The 21,095-nt window shown below is 48.6% G+C and overlaps 1 protein-coding gene across 1 annotated transcript; it reads left to right on the forward strand.

Annotated features, from left to right (window-relative positions):
• The first annotated feature begins 3,756 nt into the window (after positions 1-3,756).
• LOC120053262 (genetic suppressor element 1-like) lies at positions 3,757-19,776 on the forward strand. The gene is made up of 15 exons (XM_039000404.1): positions 3,757-3,931; positions 5,959-6,188; positions 9,654-9,826; positions 10,093-10,291; positions 12,368-12,375; positions 14,801-14,962; positions 15,643-15,872; positions 16,097-16,373; positions 16,584-17,215; positions 17,336-17,448; positions 17,541-17,823; positions 18,070-18,183; positions 18,257-18,847; positions 19,080-19,183; positions 19,453-19,776. Exons 1-15 carry the CDS (start codon positions 3,757-3,759, stop codon positions 19,774-19,776), a joined length of 3,615 nt encoding a protein of 1,204 aa, XP_038856332.1.
• Positions 19,777-21,095: the final 1,319 nt, after the last annotated feature.

Genomic DNA, 21,095 nt, shown 5'->3' on the forward strand with positions numbered 1-21,095 from the left:
TCATACCGCTCAAGAAGGAGACACATTCTGTATCCTAGAGATGAACGTACTTTGGTGCGAAAAGTGCAAATCAATCCCAGAACAACAGCAAAGGACCTTGTGAAGATGCTGGAGGAAACAGGTACAAAGTAACTATATCCACAGTAAAACGAGTCCTATATCGACATAACCTGAAAGGTCGCTCAGCAAGGAAGAAGCCACTGCTCCAAAACCGCCATAAAAAGCCAAACTACGGTTTGCAACTGCACATGGGGACAAAGATCATACTTTTTCAAGAAATGTCCTCTGGTCTGATGAAACAAAAATAGAACTGTTTGAACATAATGACCATCGTTATGTTTGAAGGAAAAAGGCTGACGCTTGCAAGCCGAAGAACACCATCCCAAACGTGAAGCATGGGGGTGGCAGCATCATGTTGTGGGGGTGCTTTGCTGCAGGAGGGACTGGTGCACTTCACAAAATAGATGGCATCATGAGGATGGAAAATTATGTGGATATATTGAAGCAACATCCCAAGACATCAGTCAGGAAGTTAAAGCTTGGTCGCAATTGGGTCTTCCAAATGGACAATGACCCCAAGCATACTTCCAAAGTTGTGGCCCAATGGCTTAAGGACAGCAAAATCAAGGTATTGGAGTGGCCATCACAAAGCCCTGACCTCAATCCTATAGAAAATTTGTGGGCAGAACTGAAAAAGTGTGTGCGAGCAATAAGGCCTACAAACCTGACTCAGTTACACCAGCTCTGTCAGGAGGAATGGGCCAAAATTCACCCAACTTATTGTGGGAAGTTTGTGGAAGGCTACCCGAAACATTTGACCGAAGTTAAACAATTTAAACTTCTGACCCACTGGGAATGTGATGAAAGAAATAAAAGCTGAAATAATTCTCTCTACTATTATTCTGACATTTCACATTCTTAAAATAAAGTGGTGATCCTAACTGACAGGGATTTTTTTTACCAGGATTAAATGTCAGGAATTGTGAAAATTTGAGTTTAAATGTTTTTTGGCTAAGGTGTATGTAAACCTCTGACTTCAACTGTATACATATGTGTGTGTTTTCAATGTTGCACTGTATGTACTGTATTGTTTGCACTATAAAATAGTTATCTAGTAATGAGTTACAGTACAGTAATTACTACTGTACATGTACCTTCCATTTCCCTAGCTTCTCAGGGCTGAAGATGCTAGCTGGCAGTCTTGTCCCTGGAGATTAGATGTTTAGGGCCATACTATGTGTGACGCATGATGCACAAATACTGAGTCAGCAGATAGTGTGTGTGTGACTTTGTGTGTGTGTATGTGTGTTGTTAGATGCCAGTAACTGACGTCATAATGTTGTGTGATTGAGGCTGTTAATTTGAGAGATTACAATTCCTCATGCACACACACATTGCACTCAGAATTTATATTACAGCCATGATTACGAGGATTGTAAACATTTGGCTCTGACCCTACTTTCCGTGTCAGTAGAACATAAAATCCTCTGCCAGCTACTGTATAAAATTGAAATGGGGGTAGGAGGGAGCGGTGTTTACAGTGTGTGTGTTCCATTCTCTTCCGTGGTGTAATGACAGAGCAGGAAATAACACACACATACTCTCAGGGTTAATGAGCATGGGCAGTGTAAATACTTGTTTACCAATCCTAATGTCACACACACACACACACACACACACACACACACACACACACACACACACACACACACACACACACACACACACACACACACACACACACACACACACACACACACACACACACACACACACACACACACACACACACACACACACACACACAGGTTGACGTTTATTGAGTCTTGTTCTTGCGGCAGAACTGAGCAATTTCCACTAGATAGGACAGCTGCAATGTCAAAATTGGCTATGTTGTAAAAATTCAGGAAAACAAAAATGAGCTTTTGGTGTTCATTTAAGGTTAAGTTTAGGCATTAGAGTTAGCAGTGTGGTTAGAGTTAAGGTTATGTTTAAAAGATTTTATGACTTTGTGCCTGTGCCAGCGAGTTACCACTCTGCAGAGCTGCCTCCAGAACAATATTCATGACGAAAAATGCTAACCTGCCACACAAACACACACACAAAGGTCAGAGCAGGTCCCCTGCCACACTGTGTGTGTGTGTGTGTGTGTGTGTGTGTGTGTGTGTGTGTGTGTGTGTGTGTGTGTGTGTGTGTGTGTGTGTGTGTGTGTGTGTGTGTGTAAGAGAGACAGAGGGCTGAGTTATTTTTTGTTTATATGTGTGTGTAAGTGCTGGGCTGTCATGTTGTCCACTCTAAACACTCCACCATCCCTCGTCAGTCCCTGTCCCCCTGGCCAAGCATAGACTCAGGGGTCAGGGGAGAGATGTCACTGTCAGGGTCCCTGCAGCAGACAGGGCTGATGTGTGGAGACAGAGTGATGGATGAAGTCTACCCCTGCTCCCTCCATCCTCATCCTCCTGCTCCTCCTCATTCTTAAGAGTGGGGGAGGAGAGAGGGAGAAGAGAAGAGGTGGCTGGAGGTGTGAGAGGGAGGGGGTAGACAGGAAGGGGGAGAAGGATGGAGGGGAGAAATAAGGGTATGGGGATAGAAAGGGAGAGAGGGTGAAAGAGAAGGGAGGGGGACAGTGAGGGAATCACGTGATCGTGTAGCAGCTGCATGACTGAGAGGGCTGTTCCTGGAGGAGCGAGAACAAGACAGAGAGAATGAGAGAGAACGAGAGATAGAGAGAGCAAGACAGAGAGGGGTGGCGAGAGAGAGACGGAGCGTGAAGAAGAAAGAGGGAGAGTGTGAAAGGGAAAGAGAGCGTGAGAGAAAAGATAATGCCAGCAGGAAGAACAGGGAGCCGGTGAGTGTTGTTTGTTATGTCCTAGTGTATGTTTGCCTGGTGTGGTGAGCATGTGTATCAGTGTGTATGTATTTTTGTGAGAGAGAAGAAGACCCAGTGAGTGAGAGAGAGAAAAGATAAACAAACCAAAGCGAGCATGGAAGGGGGAAATATAGAGGCAGAGTGTGCATTCATGTTTGTGTGAGTTATGCTAAATAAGCTCAAGAGCATGTTAGAGAAACAGAGAGAGAGAAACAGAGAAACAGAGAGAGAGAGAAACAGAGAGAGAAAGAGAAAAACAGGGAGAAACAGAGAGAGAGAGAGAGAGAGAGAGAGAGAGAAAGAAAGAGAGAAATAGAGAGAGAGACAGAGAGAAACAGAGAGAGACAGAGAGAAACAGAGAGAAACAGAGAGAGAGGGGGCTAAAGGAATGGGAATAGGAGAGAGAGAGGATGTGGTGATGTCTCAACACACACGCAGCTGTAAGGATCTGAGTGTGTGTGTCTGTCTCTCTGTCTGTCGAAGTGGTGGGGGGGTGGGGCGGTAGAGTGTATGATGCTTGGGTTAAATTCAGTGCTAATAGCTGTATGTGGGTCACTGGGAGGGCAGTGGGGGAACACTAATAATGTTAGTGTGTGTCTGTGTGTGTGCACCTATGTGTGTGTGTGTCTGCTTGCCTGTGTGTGTGTGTGTGTGTGTGTGTGTGTGTGTGTGTGTGTGTGTGTGTGTGTGTGTGTGTGTGTGTGTGTGTGTGTGTGTCATTGTCACGGCTCTGACAGACTAACCTGACCTCTGACCTTATACTTGACCTCAGCTCCTTCCCCATCTCTCAGAGCCGTTACACACACACTGTTCTATTATGATAGAGAGAATCCAAAAAGGCTAAATATTCCTCATATTCCTCCCCTTCTCCCTCTATCTTTCCAGGTATGAACCATGAGTCAAAGTCGTGGTCATTAGGAATGATCTCCACGGCAACTCGCACCACGGCGACGGTCAGCCCTCTTACCCCGCTAGCCAACGGGAGTGTGGCTGCTCAGTCTGCTCACTCCGGATTCGCTGCCGCTCTCCGTCAACTGGCCAAACAGGCTGAAGACCCCAGAGGTTAGCACAGGGACCCCGCCTCCTTTTACCTCAGGACAGACAATATCATCTATACAAAATCCATCCATCCGTGTTTGTGTGTTAGCTCCTAATGCAGGTAATTACCTGCTATTACATACTCCCTCTCACCCTCTCTTTCCCTCTCTCTCACTCCCACTCACCCTCTCTTTCCCTCTCTCTCACTCCCACTCACTCTCTCGCCCTCTCTTTCCCTCTCTCTCACTCCCACTCACTCTCTTTCCCTCTCTCTCACTCCCACTCACTCTCTCACCCTCTCTTTCCTTCTCTCTCACTCGCACTCACTCTCTTGCCCTCTCTTTCCCTCTCACTCCCACTCACTCTCTCACCCTCTCTTTCCTTCTCTCTCACCCCCACTCACTCTCTTGCCCTCTCTTTCCCTCTATCTCACTCCCACCCACTCTCTCGCCCTCTCTTTCCCTCTCTCTCACTCCCACTCACTCTCTCACCCCCTCTTTCCCTCTCTCTCACTCGCACTCACTCTCTTGCACTCTCTTTCCCTCTCTTTCACTCCCTCTCACCCTCTCTTTCCTTCTCTCTCACTCCCACTCACTCTCTCACCCTCTCTCTCACTCCCACTCACTCTCTCGCCCTCTCTTTCCTTCTCTCTCACTCCCACTCACTCTCTCGCCCTCTCTTTCCTTCTCTCTCACTCACACTCCCACTTGCCCTCTCTTTCCCTCTCTCTCACTCCCACTCACTCTCTCGCCCTCTCTCTCACTCCCACTCACTCTCTCACCCTCTCTTTCCTTCTCTCACCCCCACTCACTCTCTTGCCCTCTCTTTCCCTCTCTCTCACTCCCTCTCTCGCCCTCTCTTTCCCTCTCTCTCACTCCCACTCACTCTCTCACCCCCTCTTTCCTTCTCTCTCACTCCCACTCACTCTCTCACCCTCTCTTTCCTTCTCTCTCACTCGCACTCACTCTCTTGCTCTCTCTTTCCCTCTCTCTCACTCCCACTCACTCTCTCACCCTCTCTTTCCTTCTCTCTCACCCCCACTCACTCTCTCACCCTCTCTTTCCTTCTCTCTCTCACTCCCACTCACTCTCTCGCCCTCTCTTTCCCTCTCTCTCACTCCCACTCACTCTCTCACCCCCTCTTTCCTTCTCTCTCACTCGCACTCACTCTCTTGCCCTCTCTGTCCCTCTCTCTCACTCGCACTCACTCTCTTGCCCTCTCTGTCCCTCTCTCTCTCACTCACACTCACCCTCTCTTTCCTTCTCTCTCACTCGCACTCACTCTCTCGCCCTCTCTTTCCCTCTCTCTCACTCCCACTCACTCTCTCACCCTCTCTTTCCATCTCTCTCACTCCCACTCACTCTCTCACCCCCTCTTTCCTTCTCTCTCACTCGCACTCACTCTCTTGCCCTCTCTGTCCCTCTCTCTCACTCCCACTCACCCTCTCTTTCCCTCTCTCTCACTCCCACTCACTCTCTCACCCTCTCTTTCCCTCTCTCCCACTCACTCTCTCGCACTCTCTCTCACTCCCACTCACTCTCTCACCCTCTCTTTCCTTCTCTCTCACTCGCACTCACTCTCTTTCCCTCTCTCTCACGCCCACTCACTCTCTCACCCTCTCTTTCCTTCTCTCTCACCCTCTCTTTCCTTCTCTCTCACTCCCACTCACTCTCTCGCCCTCACTTTCCTTCTTTCTCACTCCCACTCACTCTCTCGCCCTCACTTTCCTTCTCTCTCACTCCCACTCACTCTCTCGTTCTCTCCCTGCCTATCCCTTATACTATCTCCTTTATACTATCCCTCTCTCTTTCACTCATCTCTTCCATTTGTTTTTCTGGCATCACTCTCCTCCGCCAATTCTCTCTCCCTCTTCCTCTCTCTTTCTCTCTCTGTCACATCCCTCTTGGATGAGCCCCATTAGCTGCTTTTGTGTGTGTGTTGATTAGTGAGACATCTAATTTTTACAGTAATGGGTTTCTGATGGCCTCTTTATTGTGAAATTCTCTCTCTCTCTCTCTCTCTCTCTGTCTCTCTCTTTCTCTCTCTCCTAGGTTCTTCTCCCAATAGTGAGTCTCCAGTCTCCTCTCCAGCCACCAGTCTCAATTCTCCAGTCAACACTCCTAAGAGGGGGTTGTCAGGACCACTCCAGACCCCAATTCGGGGACACAGCCTTCCCTCCACCCCATCTGTAGTCACTATCGCCCCTACTCCCACCAAGACCGGCAGCATTCTCTGGAGAGGAGAAGGGCGCCAGGTAAGAAGAAACACACACAGAACCTTAGTACTCTTCTCTCTCTTTTTCTGTCTTTCCCCCACCCCTCCTGCTACCACTTCCACCATTAAAGATATAGTCCCAACGTTTATCCAAGTCAATGTGTCAGAATCACCCGTCCCTCTCATCTCTATTTCTGTCTCCATCTCTGTTTCTCTCTGAGAGAGAGGGTAAAGAGGGAGTCACCCAGTGGACCCATACTGGAGAGAAAAAGCGGTAGCTGTAGACGCTGTCTCCAATTGTTATATTTCCGGATTGTGTGTGTGTGTGGTGTGTGTGTGTAGTTTGAGGGAGCTTTGTGTACATTTGCTTTTGTCCCAAGACCCCTCTGTGTATGTGTGTTTGTATTTAAGCTGGAGTGAGGAACCAAGCCCCCTAAACAATCCAGGGGTTAGCCCCCTGAGCAGCCTTTCTCCCCCTCACAAAGACCAGTCTGTCTGGCTCGGCTTCCTACCCTGGGGCTCCTATTCAGAGAGGGGTCAGCGGAAGAGAGAAAGAGAGAGAAAGGAGAGCGAGGGTTAAAGAGGCAGAGAAATGGACAGAGTGGGGGAGAGAGAGTGGGAGAGAGAGTGGGGGAGAGAGAAAGAGAGCGAGTGGGGGGGGGGGAGATTGAGAGAGAGAAAGTTGGGGAAAGAGAGAGAAAGAGTGGGGGGGAAGGGGTACAGAGAGAGAGAGAGAGAGAGAGAGAGAGAGAGGCGAAGTGGGACAGAGAGAGAGAGGGGAAGTGGGACAGACTGAAAAAGAAAGGGGGAGAGGGGATGAATAAAAGGGAGTATGAAGGAAGTTAAAGATTGAAAGGATGTGATGTTTTGACTTCCGGTACATTGATGTAGCAGGTGCTTCACATTCAGTCAGAGTACATCCAGTTCAACCAATAAGGACAGCATGTCCTGTGTCTGTAAGGCCAGGGGTCAAGGTGTGTTCTGGGAGCTGCTGCAATTTCTTCTGCCCTGGATAACCCCAACACACACACACACGTGCACACATACATATATACACACGCAGACACAAGCATGCTTTGTTTTGTCCCTTGATCCTCCTCTTTACAACGGTGGATGGAGACCAGAAAGAGGCGATAATGACTAGGGAGAGAGATCAGAGAGAGAGATCAGAGATCAGAGACCAAAGAGAGACCAGAAAGAGACTGGAGTGTGTTTGATCATTATTGGAAAGCCTGGTGTGAATCTGATTTCCCTGAGAGAGATATTCAAAGATATTCAAAGCACAGAGATTTCACTGCTGCAGCCAGAAACCCTGGTTGTTGGAGTGAACCTAGACTTTATTATCCAACACTAGGCATTAGCACTGGGAGCTAATACAAGTCCTCAGCAAGGTTACTCGTGTGTGGGAGTAGTTTGGTGGAGTGAGTGAGTGAATAAGTGAGTGAATGTTTTAGAGGTCGACCGATTATGATTTTTCAACGCCTATACCGATTATTGGAGGACCAAAAAAGCCGATACCGATTAATCGGCCAATTTTTTACATTTATTTATTTGTAATAATGACAATTACAACAATACTGAATGAACACTTATTTTAACTTAATATAATACATCAATAAAATCAATTTAGCCTCAAGTAAATAATGAAACATGTTCAATTTGGTTTAAATAATGCAAAAACAAAGTGTTGGAGAAGAAAGTAAAAGTGCAATATGTGCCATGTAAGAAAGCTAACGTTTAAGTTCCTTGCTCAGAACATGAGAACATATGAAAGCTGGTGGTTCCTTTTAACATGAGTCTTCAATATTCCCAGGTAAGAAGTTTTAGGTTGTAGTTATTATAGGAATTATAGGACTATTTCCCTCTATACCATTTGTATTTCATTAACCTTTGACTATTGGATGTTCTTATAGCCACTTTAGTATTGCAAGTGTAACAGTATAGCTTCCGTCTCTCTCCTCGCTCCTCCCTGGGCTCGAACCAGCAACACAACGACAACAGCCACCATCGAAGCAGCGTTACCCATGCAGAGCAAGGGGAACAACTACTAGAAGGCTCAGAGCGAGTGACGTTTGAACCGCTATTAGCGCGCTAACTAGCTGGCCATTTCACTTCGGTTACACCAGCCTCATCTTGGGAGTTGATAGGCTTGAATTCATAAACAGCGCAATGCTTGACGCACAACGAAGAGCTGCTGGCAAAACGCACGAAAGTGCTGTTTGAATGAATGTTTACGCGCCTGCTTCTGCCTACCACCGCTCAGTCAGATACTTAGATACTTGTATGCTTGTATGCTCAGTCAGATTATATGCAACACAGGACACGCTAGATAATATCTAGTAATATCATCAACCATGTGTAGTTAACTAGTGGTTATGATTGATTGTTTTTTATAAGATAAGTTTAATGCTAGCTAGCAACTTACCCTGGTAAGCTTACTGCATTCGCGTAACAGGCAGTCTCCTTGTGGAGTGCAACGAGAGAGAGGCAGGTCGTTATTGCATTGGACTAGTTAACTGTAAGGTTGCAAGATTGGAACCACCGAGTTGACAAGGTGAAAATCTGTCGTTCTGCCCCTGAACAAGGCAGTTAACCCACCGTTCGTTCCTAGGCCGTCATTGAAAATAAGAATGTGTTCTTAACTGACTTGCCTAGTTAAATAAAGGTATAAAAAATAATAATAATAATAAAATAAAATAAAAAATCGGCAAATCGGCGCCCAAGAATACCGATTTCCGATTATTATGAAAACTTGAAATCGGCCCTAATTAATCCGGCATTCCGATTAATCGGTCGACCTCTAGAATGTTTATTCTTTATGGAGAGAGAGGTAGACAGCAGAGAAAGATGAAGGGTGTAGTATAGGGAGGATGAGTTTTAGGATGTCCCCTCATGCCCTGATCTTGACTTCCTCTGACATATCAGAAGCACTTCTCTACCCTACTCTCCTTCCTCTACCCTACTCTCCTTCCTCTACCCTACTCTCCTTCCTCTACCCTACTCTCCTTCCTCTACACTACTCTCCTTCCTCTACCCTACTCTCCTTCCTCTACCCTACTCTCCATCCTTTCTCCTCTCGCTCTCCCTCCCTGCCTCAAGGCTCTTAGAGCTATTAACGTGTGAGTCTCTTACCTTGACCAAGAAGGTTGTGTGTGTGTGTGTGTGTGTGTGTGTGTGTGTGTGTGTGTGTGTGTGTGTGTGTGTGTGTGTGTGTGTGTGTGTGTGTGTGTGTGTGTGTGTGTGTGTGTGTGTGTGTGTGTGTGTGTGAATAGCGAACAGACATGACAGGGGTGCCAAAGTAATGATGAGAGCATTACTGGCATGGGAGTCAGTGATGCGTGCTGAAAACAGAGTGGGTGGTTGGATTAGCTAGGATGTGACAGTGTTAACATGCTATGGATAGATCAACATTAAGGGACAAATCCTGACTTGGAAAATGTCCATAAATGGAAGTTCCACATGTTGTGAGTAGGAACTTTTTGCCTAACAAAGATTGTCTTTCTGTCTCTCTCTCCTGCTGTCTCTCTGTCAGGCTGAGTTGGGTGTTCGGGGGGTGAGTAGGGAGCTTGTGGGGTCTGAGCTCAGCCTTCCCCAGGAGAAAGGGGCTCATCCTGTCCTCTCTCCTCACATCCTGGCTCACCCATCCTACCCCTTCAGCCTCACCCCCAGCTCTGTCATGCAGGACCGGCGACTACAGGGCCTCAGGTGAGCCACTCTATCATCCTCAGCTTGTGGATGCCTACACACACACACACACACACACACACACACACACACACACACACACACACACACACACACACACACACACACACACACACACACACACACACACACACACACACACACACACAAACCCATCATATAAGTCTCTATACTTGCTTAAACCTTAAAACGCATACACCTCCTTTAACTCCATGACAGCAGACTCCAATTTGCAATCTGATCCCCAACTCCTCCCCCTCCTGTAGTCTACCTGGTCAGGTACAACCTGCAGTTCACTCAGGGGCGGTCCAAGAGGAGTACCTAAGAGGACTCCGCCCCTTCGCCACCTCAGATGACCTCCGCCTGCGCTCGCTGCCCCTGGGGCTCGACCCCACCACTGCTGCCCACGTTACTGCTGCTGCTGCCTACTACCACCCTGCCTACCTCCACCACCTACACAGGTCAGTCTATAGACCACCCTACCTATCCCCACCACCTACACAGGTCAGTCTATAGACCACCCTACCTATCCCCACCACCTACACAGGTCAGTCTATAGATCACCCTACCTATCCCCACCACCTACACAGGTCAGTCTATAGACCACCCTGCCCACCCCCACCACCTACACAGGTCATTCTATAGACCACCCTGCCTACCTCCACCACCTACAAAGGTCAGTCTATAGACAACCCTGACTACCCCCACCATCTACACAGTCAGTCTATGGACCACCCTGCCTACCTCCAAGACATACACAGGTCAATCGATACCACCCTGCCTACCTCCACCTACACAGGTCAGTCTATAGACTACCCTGCCTACCTCCACCTACACAGGTCAGTCTATAGACTACCCTGCCTACACCAACTACACAGGTCAGTCTATAGACTACCCTGCCTACACCAACTACACAGGTCCGTCTATAGACTACCCTGTCTACCTCCACCACATACACAGGTACGTCTGTAGACCACCCTACCTACCTTCACCACCTACACTCTTCAGTCTATAGATCACCCTGCCTACATCCATCACCTACACAGGTCAGTCTAGAGACAACCCTGCCTATACCACCTACACAGGTCAGTCTATAGACCACCCTGCCTACCTCTACAACCTACATAGGTCAGTCTATAGAACCCTGCCTTCCTCAACCACATACACAGGTCAGTCTAAAGACCAGCCTGCCTACCTCCACCACCTACACAACTCAGTCTATAGACCAGCCTGCCTACCTCCACCACCTACACAACTCAGTCTATAGACCAGCATGCCTACCGCCACCACCTCCTCAACTCAGTCTATAGACCAGCCTGCCTACCTCCACCATCTACACAACTCAGTCTATAGACCAGCCTGCCTACCTCCACCACCTACACAACTCAGTCTATAGACCAGCCTGCCTACCTCCACCACCTACACAACTCAGTCTATAAACCAGCCTGCCTACCTCCACCACCTACACAACTCAGTCTATAGACCAGCCTGCCTACCTCCACCACAACTCAGTCTATAGACTATCCTGCCTACCTCCACCACCTACACAGGTCAGTTTACAGACCACCCTGCCTACCTCAACCACCAACTAAGGTCAGTCGGTAGACAACCCTGCCTACCTCCACCACATACACAGCTCAGTCTATACCATCCTGGCTACCTCCAACACCTACACAGGTCAGTCTATAGACTACCCTGCCTACCTCGATCACCTACACAGGTCCGTCTATAGACCACCATACCTACCTCCACCACCTAAACAGGTCAGCCTATAGACCAGCATACCTACATCCACCACCTACACAGGTCAGTCTATAGACCACCCTGTCTACCTCAACCACCAACACAGGTCAGTCTATAGACAACCCTGCCAATACCCCCTACACAGTTCACTCTATAGACTACAATGCCTACCTCCAAAAGTCAGTCTATATACCACCCTGCCTAACTCCACCACCTACAAAATGCAGACTATAGACTACCCTGCCTACCGCAGCAGGTCAGTCTATAGACTACCCTGCCTACAACCACCTACACTGGTCGGTCTATAGACCATCCTGAACTACACCACCTACACAGGTCAGTCTATAGACCACTCTGCCTACCTCCACCACCTACACTAGTCAGTCTATAGACCACCCTGCCTACCTCTACCACCTGAACAGGACAGTCTATAGACTAGCATACCTACATCCACCACCTACACAGGTCAGTTTATAGACCACCCTGCCTACATCAACCACCAACGAAGGTCTGTCGATAGACTACCCTGCCAACCTCCACCACATACACAACTCAGTCTATACCATCCTGCGTACCTCAAACACCTACACAGGTCAGTCTATAGACCAGCATACCAATTCCACCACCTACACAGGTCAGTCTATAGACTACCCTGGGTACCTCGATCACCTACACAGGTCCGTCTATAGACCACCATACCTACCTCCACCACCTAAACAGGTCAGCCTATAGACCAGCATACCTACATCCACCACCTACACAGGTCAGTCTATAGACCACCCTGCCTACCTACACCAGCTATACAGGTACGTTTATAGACCACACTGCCTACATCACCTACACAGGTCAGTCTATAGACAACCCTACCTATACCACCTACACAGGTCACTCTATAGACTACCATGCCTACCTCCACAAGTCAGTCTATATACCACCCTGCCTAACTCCACCACCTACACATGTCAGTCTATAGACTATCCTGCCTACCTCAGCAGGTCAGTCTATAGACCACCCTGCCTACACCACCTACACGGGTCAGTCTATGGACCACCATACCAACCTCCACCAACAACACTGGTCAGTCTATAGACCATCCTGCCTACACCAGCTACACAGCTCAGTCTATAGACCACTATGCCTACCTCTACCACCTACACCGGCCAGTCTTTAGTCCACCCTGTCTCTACCACCTACACAGGACAGTCAATAGACCACCCTGTGTACATCATCTATACAGGTCAGTCTATAGATTACTCTACCTCCACCACCTACACAGGTCAGTCTATACCACCCTGCATACACCACCTACACAGGTCAGTCTATAGACCACCCTGTCTACCTCCACCACCTACACAGGTCAGTCTATAGACCATCCCTGTCTACCTCCACCACCGACACAGGTCAGTCATTAGACCACCCTACCCACCTCAACCACCTACACAGGTCAGTCCATAGACAACCCTGCCTACCTCTACCCATACACGGTCAGTCTATACCACCCTGCCTATGTCCACCACCTACACATGTCAGTCTATAGACCATCCTTCCTAACTCCACCACCTACACAGGTCAGTCTATAGACAAGTCTGCCTCTACCACCTACACATGTCAGTCTATAGACCACTCTGTCTACATCATCTACACATGTCAGTTTATAGACCACCCTGCCTGCCTCTACCACCTACACAGGTCATTCCATAGACCATCCTGCCTACCTCTACCACCTACACAGGTCAGTCTATAGACAACCCTGCCTATGTCCACCACCTACACACTTTATAGACTCCCATGCCTACCGCAATAGGTCAGTCTATCGACCACCCTGCCTACCTCTACCACATACACAGGCCAGTCTATAGACTATCCTTCCTAACTCCACCACCAACACATGTCAGTCTATAGACCAGTCTGCCTACCTCTACCACATACACAGGCCAGTCTATAGACTACCCTTCCTAACTCCACCACCAACACAGGTCAGTCTATAGACCAGTCTGCCTACCTCCACCACATACACAAGTCAGTCTATAGACCACTCTGTCTACATCATCTACACATGTCAGTTTATAGACCACCCTGCCTGCCTCAACCACCTACACAGGTCACTCTATAGACCACCCTGCCTACCTCCACCACCTACACAGGTCACTCTATAGACCACCCTGCCTACCTCCACCACCTACATAGGTCAGTCTATAGAACCCTGCCTACCTCAACCACATACATAGGTCAGTCTAAAGACCACCCTGCCTACCTCCACCACCTACACAGGTCAGTCTATAGACCACACTGGCTACCTCTACCATCTACAGTAGTCAGTATATATACCACCCTGCCTACCTCAATCACATACACAGGTCAGTCTGTAGACCACCCTGCCTTCCTCCACCACATACACAGGTCAGTCTATACCATCGTGCCTACCTCCACCACCTCCACAGATCAGTTTATAGACCACAATACCTACCTCTTCCACCTACAGAGGTCAGTATATAGACTACCCTGACACCTACACAGGACAGTCTATACATCATTCTGCCTACCTCAACCACCTACACAGGTCAATCTATAGACCATCCTGCCTACACAAGTCAGTCTATAGACTACCCTGCCTTCCTCCACCATCTACACAAGTCAGTCGATAGACTACCCTGCCTTCCTCCACCATCTACATAGGTCAGTCTATAGACCACCCTGGCTACCTCAAACACATATGCAGGCCAGTCTATAGACCACCCTGCCAACACCACCTACACAAGTCAGTCTATAGACTACCCTGCCTACCTCCACCATCTACGCAGGTCAGTCTATAGACCACCCTGTTTCCCTCCACAACCTCCACAGGTAAGTCTATATACCATCCTGCCTGCCTACACCACCTACACAGTCAGTCTACAGACCACCCTGCCTACTTCAGTCTGGCTCTGCAGTTATCAGAGTCAGTTTTTTGCAGATATGGAGACAGAGACCCATAGACAGGCAGACAGGAAGATGAAAAGACAGACAGGGACACAGAGAGACAGACAGGGAGACGGGGTTTGCAGCAGCCTGTGTGTTTGTGTTTCCAGGATGAGATGTATAAACGCGACTGAACCCCAAAGTGTGCCTTACTGTAAAAAAAATTATAAGTTGAAAACATTGCTCCCTCTCTCTTTGACTCTTTCCCTCCTTTCCTTTTCTTTGTTTTCGTTTTCTCCCTCCTTCTTTTCCACTTGTCCCTGTGTGTTCCAGGATGGAGGAGTCTTTGTGTCTTTCTGCACTACGGTCTCAGTTCTACTCTGTACCAGCAGGGGGGGCCTTCCCTCACCTCCACCCCTCTGCCCTCCACATGCACCTGCCTGGGGCACGCTACCCTGGGGAGTTCAGCCACACACACAGTGCACTGGCTGAGAGGTACAGTAACACACACACACGTATAAGACACACACACACACACCTGCACCTTCCCACACATCACACTGGCTGAAAGGTGTTACACTCATACATGCACACAAACACACACAGTTTGTACATGCACACAACACACACATCTCTCTGCAGGAAAGGCACAGGTTGCTGACTGTTATATTTTTATAACACACCCCACCATGCTACCATACACACATCACGAACACACACCAATACACACATCAGTGTGTGTGTGTTCATCCTGTGGTTACCTATTAATTGTTCATCTGCTCTTGCTCACTCATGCTGTGTATGTCTAATATAGTGTGTGTGTGTGTGTGTGTGTGTGTGTGTGTGTGTGTGTGTGTGTGTGTGTGTGTGTGTGTGTGTGTGTGTGTGTGTGTGTGTGTGTGTGTGTGTGTGTGTGTGTGTGTGTGTGTGTGTGTAAGTGCATGCTTGGGCATGTGTGTGCATAGGTGTGTGTGTTAAACAGTGTGTGGTTAATCTGCCCCATGGTGGGTGTTGCATCTCTCACCCTCTCTCCCCTGTGTGTGTGTGTGTGTGTGTGTGTGTGTGTGTGTGTGTGTGTGTGTGTGTGTGTGTGTGTGTGTGTGTGTGTGTGTGTGTGTGTGTGTGTGTGTGTGTGTGTGTGTGTGTGTGTGTGTATTTTTTTACCTCACCCACAGAATACAGATGGAGGAAGAGCTTCGCCAACGAGAGAGGGAGCGAGAGCGTGAACGAGAGAAACAGAGGGAGCATGAGCTTGAACGGGAGAGAGAGAGGGAGCGGGAGAGAGAGAGGGAGAGACAGATGGTGAGAGTGGTGAAGAGCCAGTACCTTGCTGGGCTGAAGGCTCTCACGGCTCTGCCGGAGGACAGGGTCAGACCTGGGGAGAGGCTGACACCTAACAGACTGGGTACGGTGTACACACACAGATACATACACACACACACACAGTATAGATGCAATACACACACATTGATTGGTTGATTTCCCGTTAATTATGGACCAGAAATTTCTCTTTTAAGTAGAGCCTGATTGCCATCAATATCATGCATTATAACAACCATAATGTATTTCAAAGTGTGTTCTTAAAATGAAATGAAGCATTCATTGTAATACCTCATCTATTTTCCCCAGGTAAGCCCACCCTCCCTGCCCTCCCATTACCTAAACCTCTACAGCCAGGCCTCCAGTCAGCCCCTCACCTCATGCCCAGCCTGGTGCCCTTTCAGATGGGGAACACACACACTGCCTCAGCCTCTTCCGGGGGGCTCCATGGAACACTGGTCTCTGCCATGATGCTCCAACAGGCCAATGGGGAGGAGCGCATGTTGGCACGTCAACGCCGGCAGGGGCAGGAGAGGGAGGTGTGGCCACCTGGGGAAGGGGTGGAGCCTAGGAGAGACAGCTACAGGTCAGTGTTTAATCAGACAAGGAACAAGCAGTTGAGAAAGGTGGGGTTGACCTGTGTGTGTGCGTTTGTTTGATAACACTACAGTATCCGCCGAGTCAGTACTCTCTCTACTCTGCTGACATCTACTTTTAGATTGGCTGCATCATCAAGGTCAACTTTGATAAAACCCAGTGTGTGTTTGTGACTACATTGTGTTTGTTGTCTTCACAGATCCAACGCCAGCCAACGTGACACAGGCAACAGAGAATCTCAACCTCACCTAGGAGCCCCACCTCCACTCATCTCACCCAAACCTCACCTCCTCCCCCACCCCCCTGCCCCTTCCACCACCCTCTGGAACCCTGCCTCCCTCACTGAGACGCCCCCAGACCCCCGTTTCAGGTTCGACTCCCCTGTTCCTCCATCTCGCTCCCCTCCTGACCTGACCAGAGCCGAGCGGTCCCCCAGCTGGGAGAGGGGGGAGGATGGGTGCAGGAAGAGGGGGAAGGACGCAGAGAGGTTCTCGTCTGTCAGGGGACCCATTCTGCAGGAGCCTGGCCTCTGGGGCTGGGCTGAGCTTGAAAGATCCACTCACAGTCTCCACCACCACCACCATAAACACCACCATAACCACCTCCACCAGAGTGGTTCGCTGTCCGTTTCCTCCCCCAGCCCCAGCTCCAACCTGGGGGTCCAGCACCACGCCAGCTCCCCATCTCCCTCCATGGACCTCCAGAGGTCTGAACGGCCAGGCCAGGAGCCTCAGAACCCAGTGGTGTACGATGAGATCCTCCAGCAGCACCGCAGGCTGGTCAGCAAGCTGGACCTGGAGGAGAGCAGGAGGAGAGAGGCCAGGGAAGGAGGTAAAAAGAGAGGGGACGGGATGTAAGAGAGAGGGAGGTGAGGAGAGGGGTTTTTCAGAGTGTATGAGACGAAATCTGGTGTGGTCTTTAACATAAATATTGTCGGTGCTCTCTCACCAGGGTATGACTATGATCTAGATGAGTGGTATGATGACAGTGATGAGGAGGAAGTGAGGGCCCACCTCAGAAGGGTAGCAGAGCAGCCCCCGTTAAAACTGGACACATCCTCAGAGGTAACTGCCATGCACGCACACTTAAGAATCGCCACGTCCTCTTACTATAACGTTGTGTGATTGTTCGTTCTCTGTAATCTGTTTTTTTGTAGAAGATGTGTTTCCTGCGTGTGTGTGGCCTGACCACGCTGGCCCATCGTGACCAGCTGCTTCATCAGAAGAGGAGGAAGAGGAGGAGGATGTTGAGAGAGCGCAGCATCTCCCCTCCAGCAGTACGAGGCAAGAGGAAGACCTCTCCGCCTCCTGTGGCACCCGCTCCCCCCCTCAGCACCACTCTCACCCCAGAGGAGATGAACTGCTCCCCTCACCTGGACGACAAGAAACACTTTCTCAACATGTTCAGCCTGTCCCATGTGACCAACCAGCAGAGGAGAGGTAACATACACTACACTAACCCCTATACACTACACCCTAGCTCTTATTCTCCAACCCCTAACCACTACACTCTAGTGTACTGTAATGCTATATCCCAGGGGTATTCAAATCTTGCTCGAAGAGGTCAAGAGTACCGCTGGTTTTCTTTTCTACCTGATAATTAATTGGTGTCTCAGGTCTAAATCAGTCTCATTCTCACCCTCCCCCGTCCACCCCCCGTCCCCCACACACCCCCTCTCTCTATAGATAAGGAGAAGATGGAAGGGTTGTTGAAGGCTATAAAGCTGAAGAGTGTAACGTTGGACACCATCAGATACAACCCATTACCCCTCTGTAGAAGCACCCCTGTTTCCCCAACTGGTAAGACAAACACACACACACAAAGGGTAAAACCCATGAGATCCTTATACTGCGTTTATGTTTATGTTATCAGGCGAATCAAACGGACTCCACTACCCAGACTCCCCAAGCCCCTCGCCCTCCTACCCCCACCACCCCAACAACCTCCACACAGACCCACTAAAACCATCCACCCCTCCACCCAGCCAACCGCCTCCCCTGGCCCCCGACCCCAACACGAAAGGACTGGGTGGAGGTCACCCAGCTAAGAGGCTCCAGTGCCTCCAGAATGGAGCAGGCCACCCTGGCCATCATCCTCAACAGAAGGTGCCCCTGGCTGTGCAGAACGGGCAGAACAAACCCTGGGAAAGATTCAACCAGTCTGTGTTGCAGTCTACCCACAAGACACTGAGTGGCTCCACCTGCGTTCCAGAGTCCAGTATAAAGTCTGAGCCCTCAGTGCCCTACAACATCCCCCCACTGAAGAGACCAGCCCTCCTCAACACATCCCTACACCCCACCAACGGGCATCACCCTTACCCCTCTCCACCCCACCATGTACCCCTTGGCGTACGTGATGAGCTGTCAGAGGAAGAGGATGAGGAGGAGGAGGAGGAGGGAGAAGCCCCTAGGAAGTGGAGGGGCATAGAGTCAGTCTTTGAGGCGTATCAGGAGTATGTGGATGGTGAGTTTACCTTTTGGCTTTATTTGGGATCAGTCAAATAAAAATACACCTGTTTCATCTACAAATATGTTTGTATTTTATGTTTTTGTCTCACTTGCTGTCTCTCCCCCCCACACTCACTTTCTCACCCTCTATGCCGCTCTCTCTATCGGTCTTCCTCTCTCTCCCTCTATGACCCCATGTCTCCCTTTACCCTCCTGTCGCTCTCTCTATATCTCTCTCTCTCTCTCAGAGCGGGGTATGGAGAGACAGGTTCTTCACAGTCAGTGCCGGAGGCTGGAGACTCAGAACTACACTCTCAGTCTGACAGCTGAACAACTCTCACACAGCATGGCGGTAAGAACCTCAAGGCCCATATATGCACAAAGTGTCCTCAAAGTCCACATACACACAGTGTCTCAGAGTAGGAGTGCTGATATAGGATCTGTCCATACAATCTTATTTATTATGATCTAAAAGTGGAAAGTAAAGCTTGATCAGCACTCTGACTGACAGTCTGTCTGTTTCTGTCTACACTGATGTGCTTTGTTCACCCCCACTCTCACTTTTAGTGACGCTCTCGCTCTTTATCTCTCTTGCTCCCATCCCTGTCTTTCTCTCTCTAGGAGCTGGTGAGTCAGAGACAGAGGGTGAGAGATGAGAGAGAGAGGCTGCAGGCTCAGCTGGAACACTTCAGGAAGTGTCTGACCATTCCCAACGTGCACTGGGGCAAGGGGCAGGTCAAAGGTCGCCCCTCCCCGGTGACCCCCTGTCCTGCTGCAGACCGACAGACAGACAGACAGACAGACCAACGACCGATGACCGATGGAGAGAGAGAGGACACTGAATTGGTTCCCAGTCAGAGGCAGAGGGGGAAGAGAGCTCTGGACTGGGAAGGAAGACAGGATGATAGAAAGGGAGGAGGGAGAAAAGGAGGACAGGCCCTGTAACCTCACATGCCACTCTCCTAGACTTTGTATTGTAGTCAGACTCACCACTGGTGAAAGACTGGTAGTCTAAAAGCTAGAGGACATAGCTACATAAGGGTATGGCATAATATTGGGACACTTTTTAACCAATTGTAGACTTTGGGATGAATACAATGAGCAGTCATATGTCCTCCCTTTTCCCTCTATGGTCTGGAAGGGTTTGGAAGCAACCAATAGCCAGCCAACCAACCACTGAACTGAAAGGACTTGAATCAGCCAAGATGCACTTAAAGACCTAGAAGAGCTACTAGTGATCATACTAGTGACAGTACTGTTGAAACTACCTAGAACTAAACACTGTGTTGTAGAGCTTTTACTATTCTGGAGCTTTTTTCACTTGGGTTCATGGACTAGCAAAAACACAGGTGTAGAATATTTAAGACAGTGTTTCTATAAGGAAATAACTGGAGGTTTTGAAAAATATTTTTTTTAAATAAGGTTAAATAAATCTTTATAGGATTTAGAAGTCTCAGTTATGTTTTTAATAATTATGCCATTGATAATGTAAATAGCCTACCTATTAAGCCAGAATGTTGTATGTTTTTATTGTTTTAATTATTGTTATTTAAAAGCCTGCTTTAGAATAAACATTTGGGGTAAAAACAAGATGCTTGGAATAATTTTGTGCTGTTGCTGGCCAGTATGAAATATTTAAAGAGAAGTAAACATTTTAGAAGCGCTGTATGTTAAAGGTTCTCCATAAAAGTAGTGTACTATGTCATCACGTAATTGCCCTCGAGCCCTGCAGCTGTGCACAAAGACATGCACGTGCTTGGGCTTACTCTACAACCTCATTGGACAATGCCATGTCGATCTGATCCCGCCTCCCACTTTAAACATTTTAGGGAGGTGAGAAAGAAGTACCCTGGAGCAGGTCCTTGCCGTTCTGTCGCCCTAGGTGAGACCAAACAATGCTGCCCCCTACAAAACTAGAATCATCCCCGTAAGCAAAATGACATTGGAAATACGTATTTTCAAGACGTTGAAGTTAGGGTAAATGTAGGTTTTGAATGAAAAGTGAAAATGTATTTTTCGTATGTTTAAAATACATATTTTCCAGGATGTTGAAAAAGCGTATTTTCTGGACGTAGGAAAAATATGTATTTTCCGGACGTTGAAATCAGGTCAATTTTTGGTTCTTAAATTAAAGTTGAAAATAAGTAATTTATAGACGTCTATGTTTGGCTCAAATCAAGGCTGGTCCAGAAATCTATGTCTGTGGATCTATGTCTGTGGACGTTGAAATCAAATCTGAACCAAACATAGACGTCTATGATTGC

Source organism: Salvelinus namaycush, chromosome 9 (genome assembly GCF_016432855.1).
Source record: "Salvelinus namaycush isolate Seneca chromosome 9, SaNama_1.0, whole genome shotgun sequence".
Taxonomy (NCBI): Eukaryota; Metazoa; Chordata; class Actinopteri; order Salmoniformes; family Salmonidae; genus Salvelinus; species Salvelinus namaycush.

Excerpts from the sequence above, each read along its gene's own strand:
- LOC120053262 (XM_039000404.1), top strand. The coding sequence starts at position 3,757 with ATGAACCATGAGTCAAAGTCGTGGTCATTAGGAATGATCTCCACGGCA. Across the intron at positions 16,374-16,583 it reads CCTAGGAGAGACAGCTACAG|ATCCAACGCCAGCCAACGTG; the intron begins GTCAGTGTTTAA and ends TTGTCTTCACAG. Across the intron at positions 18,184-18,256 it reads CACCCCTGTTTCCCCAACTG|GCGAATCAAACGGACTCCAC; the intron begins GTAAGACAAACA and ends TTATGTTATCAG.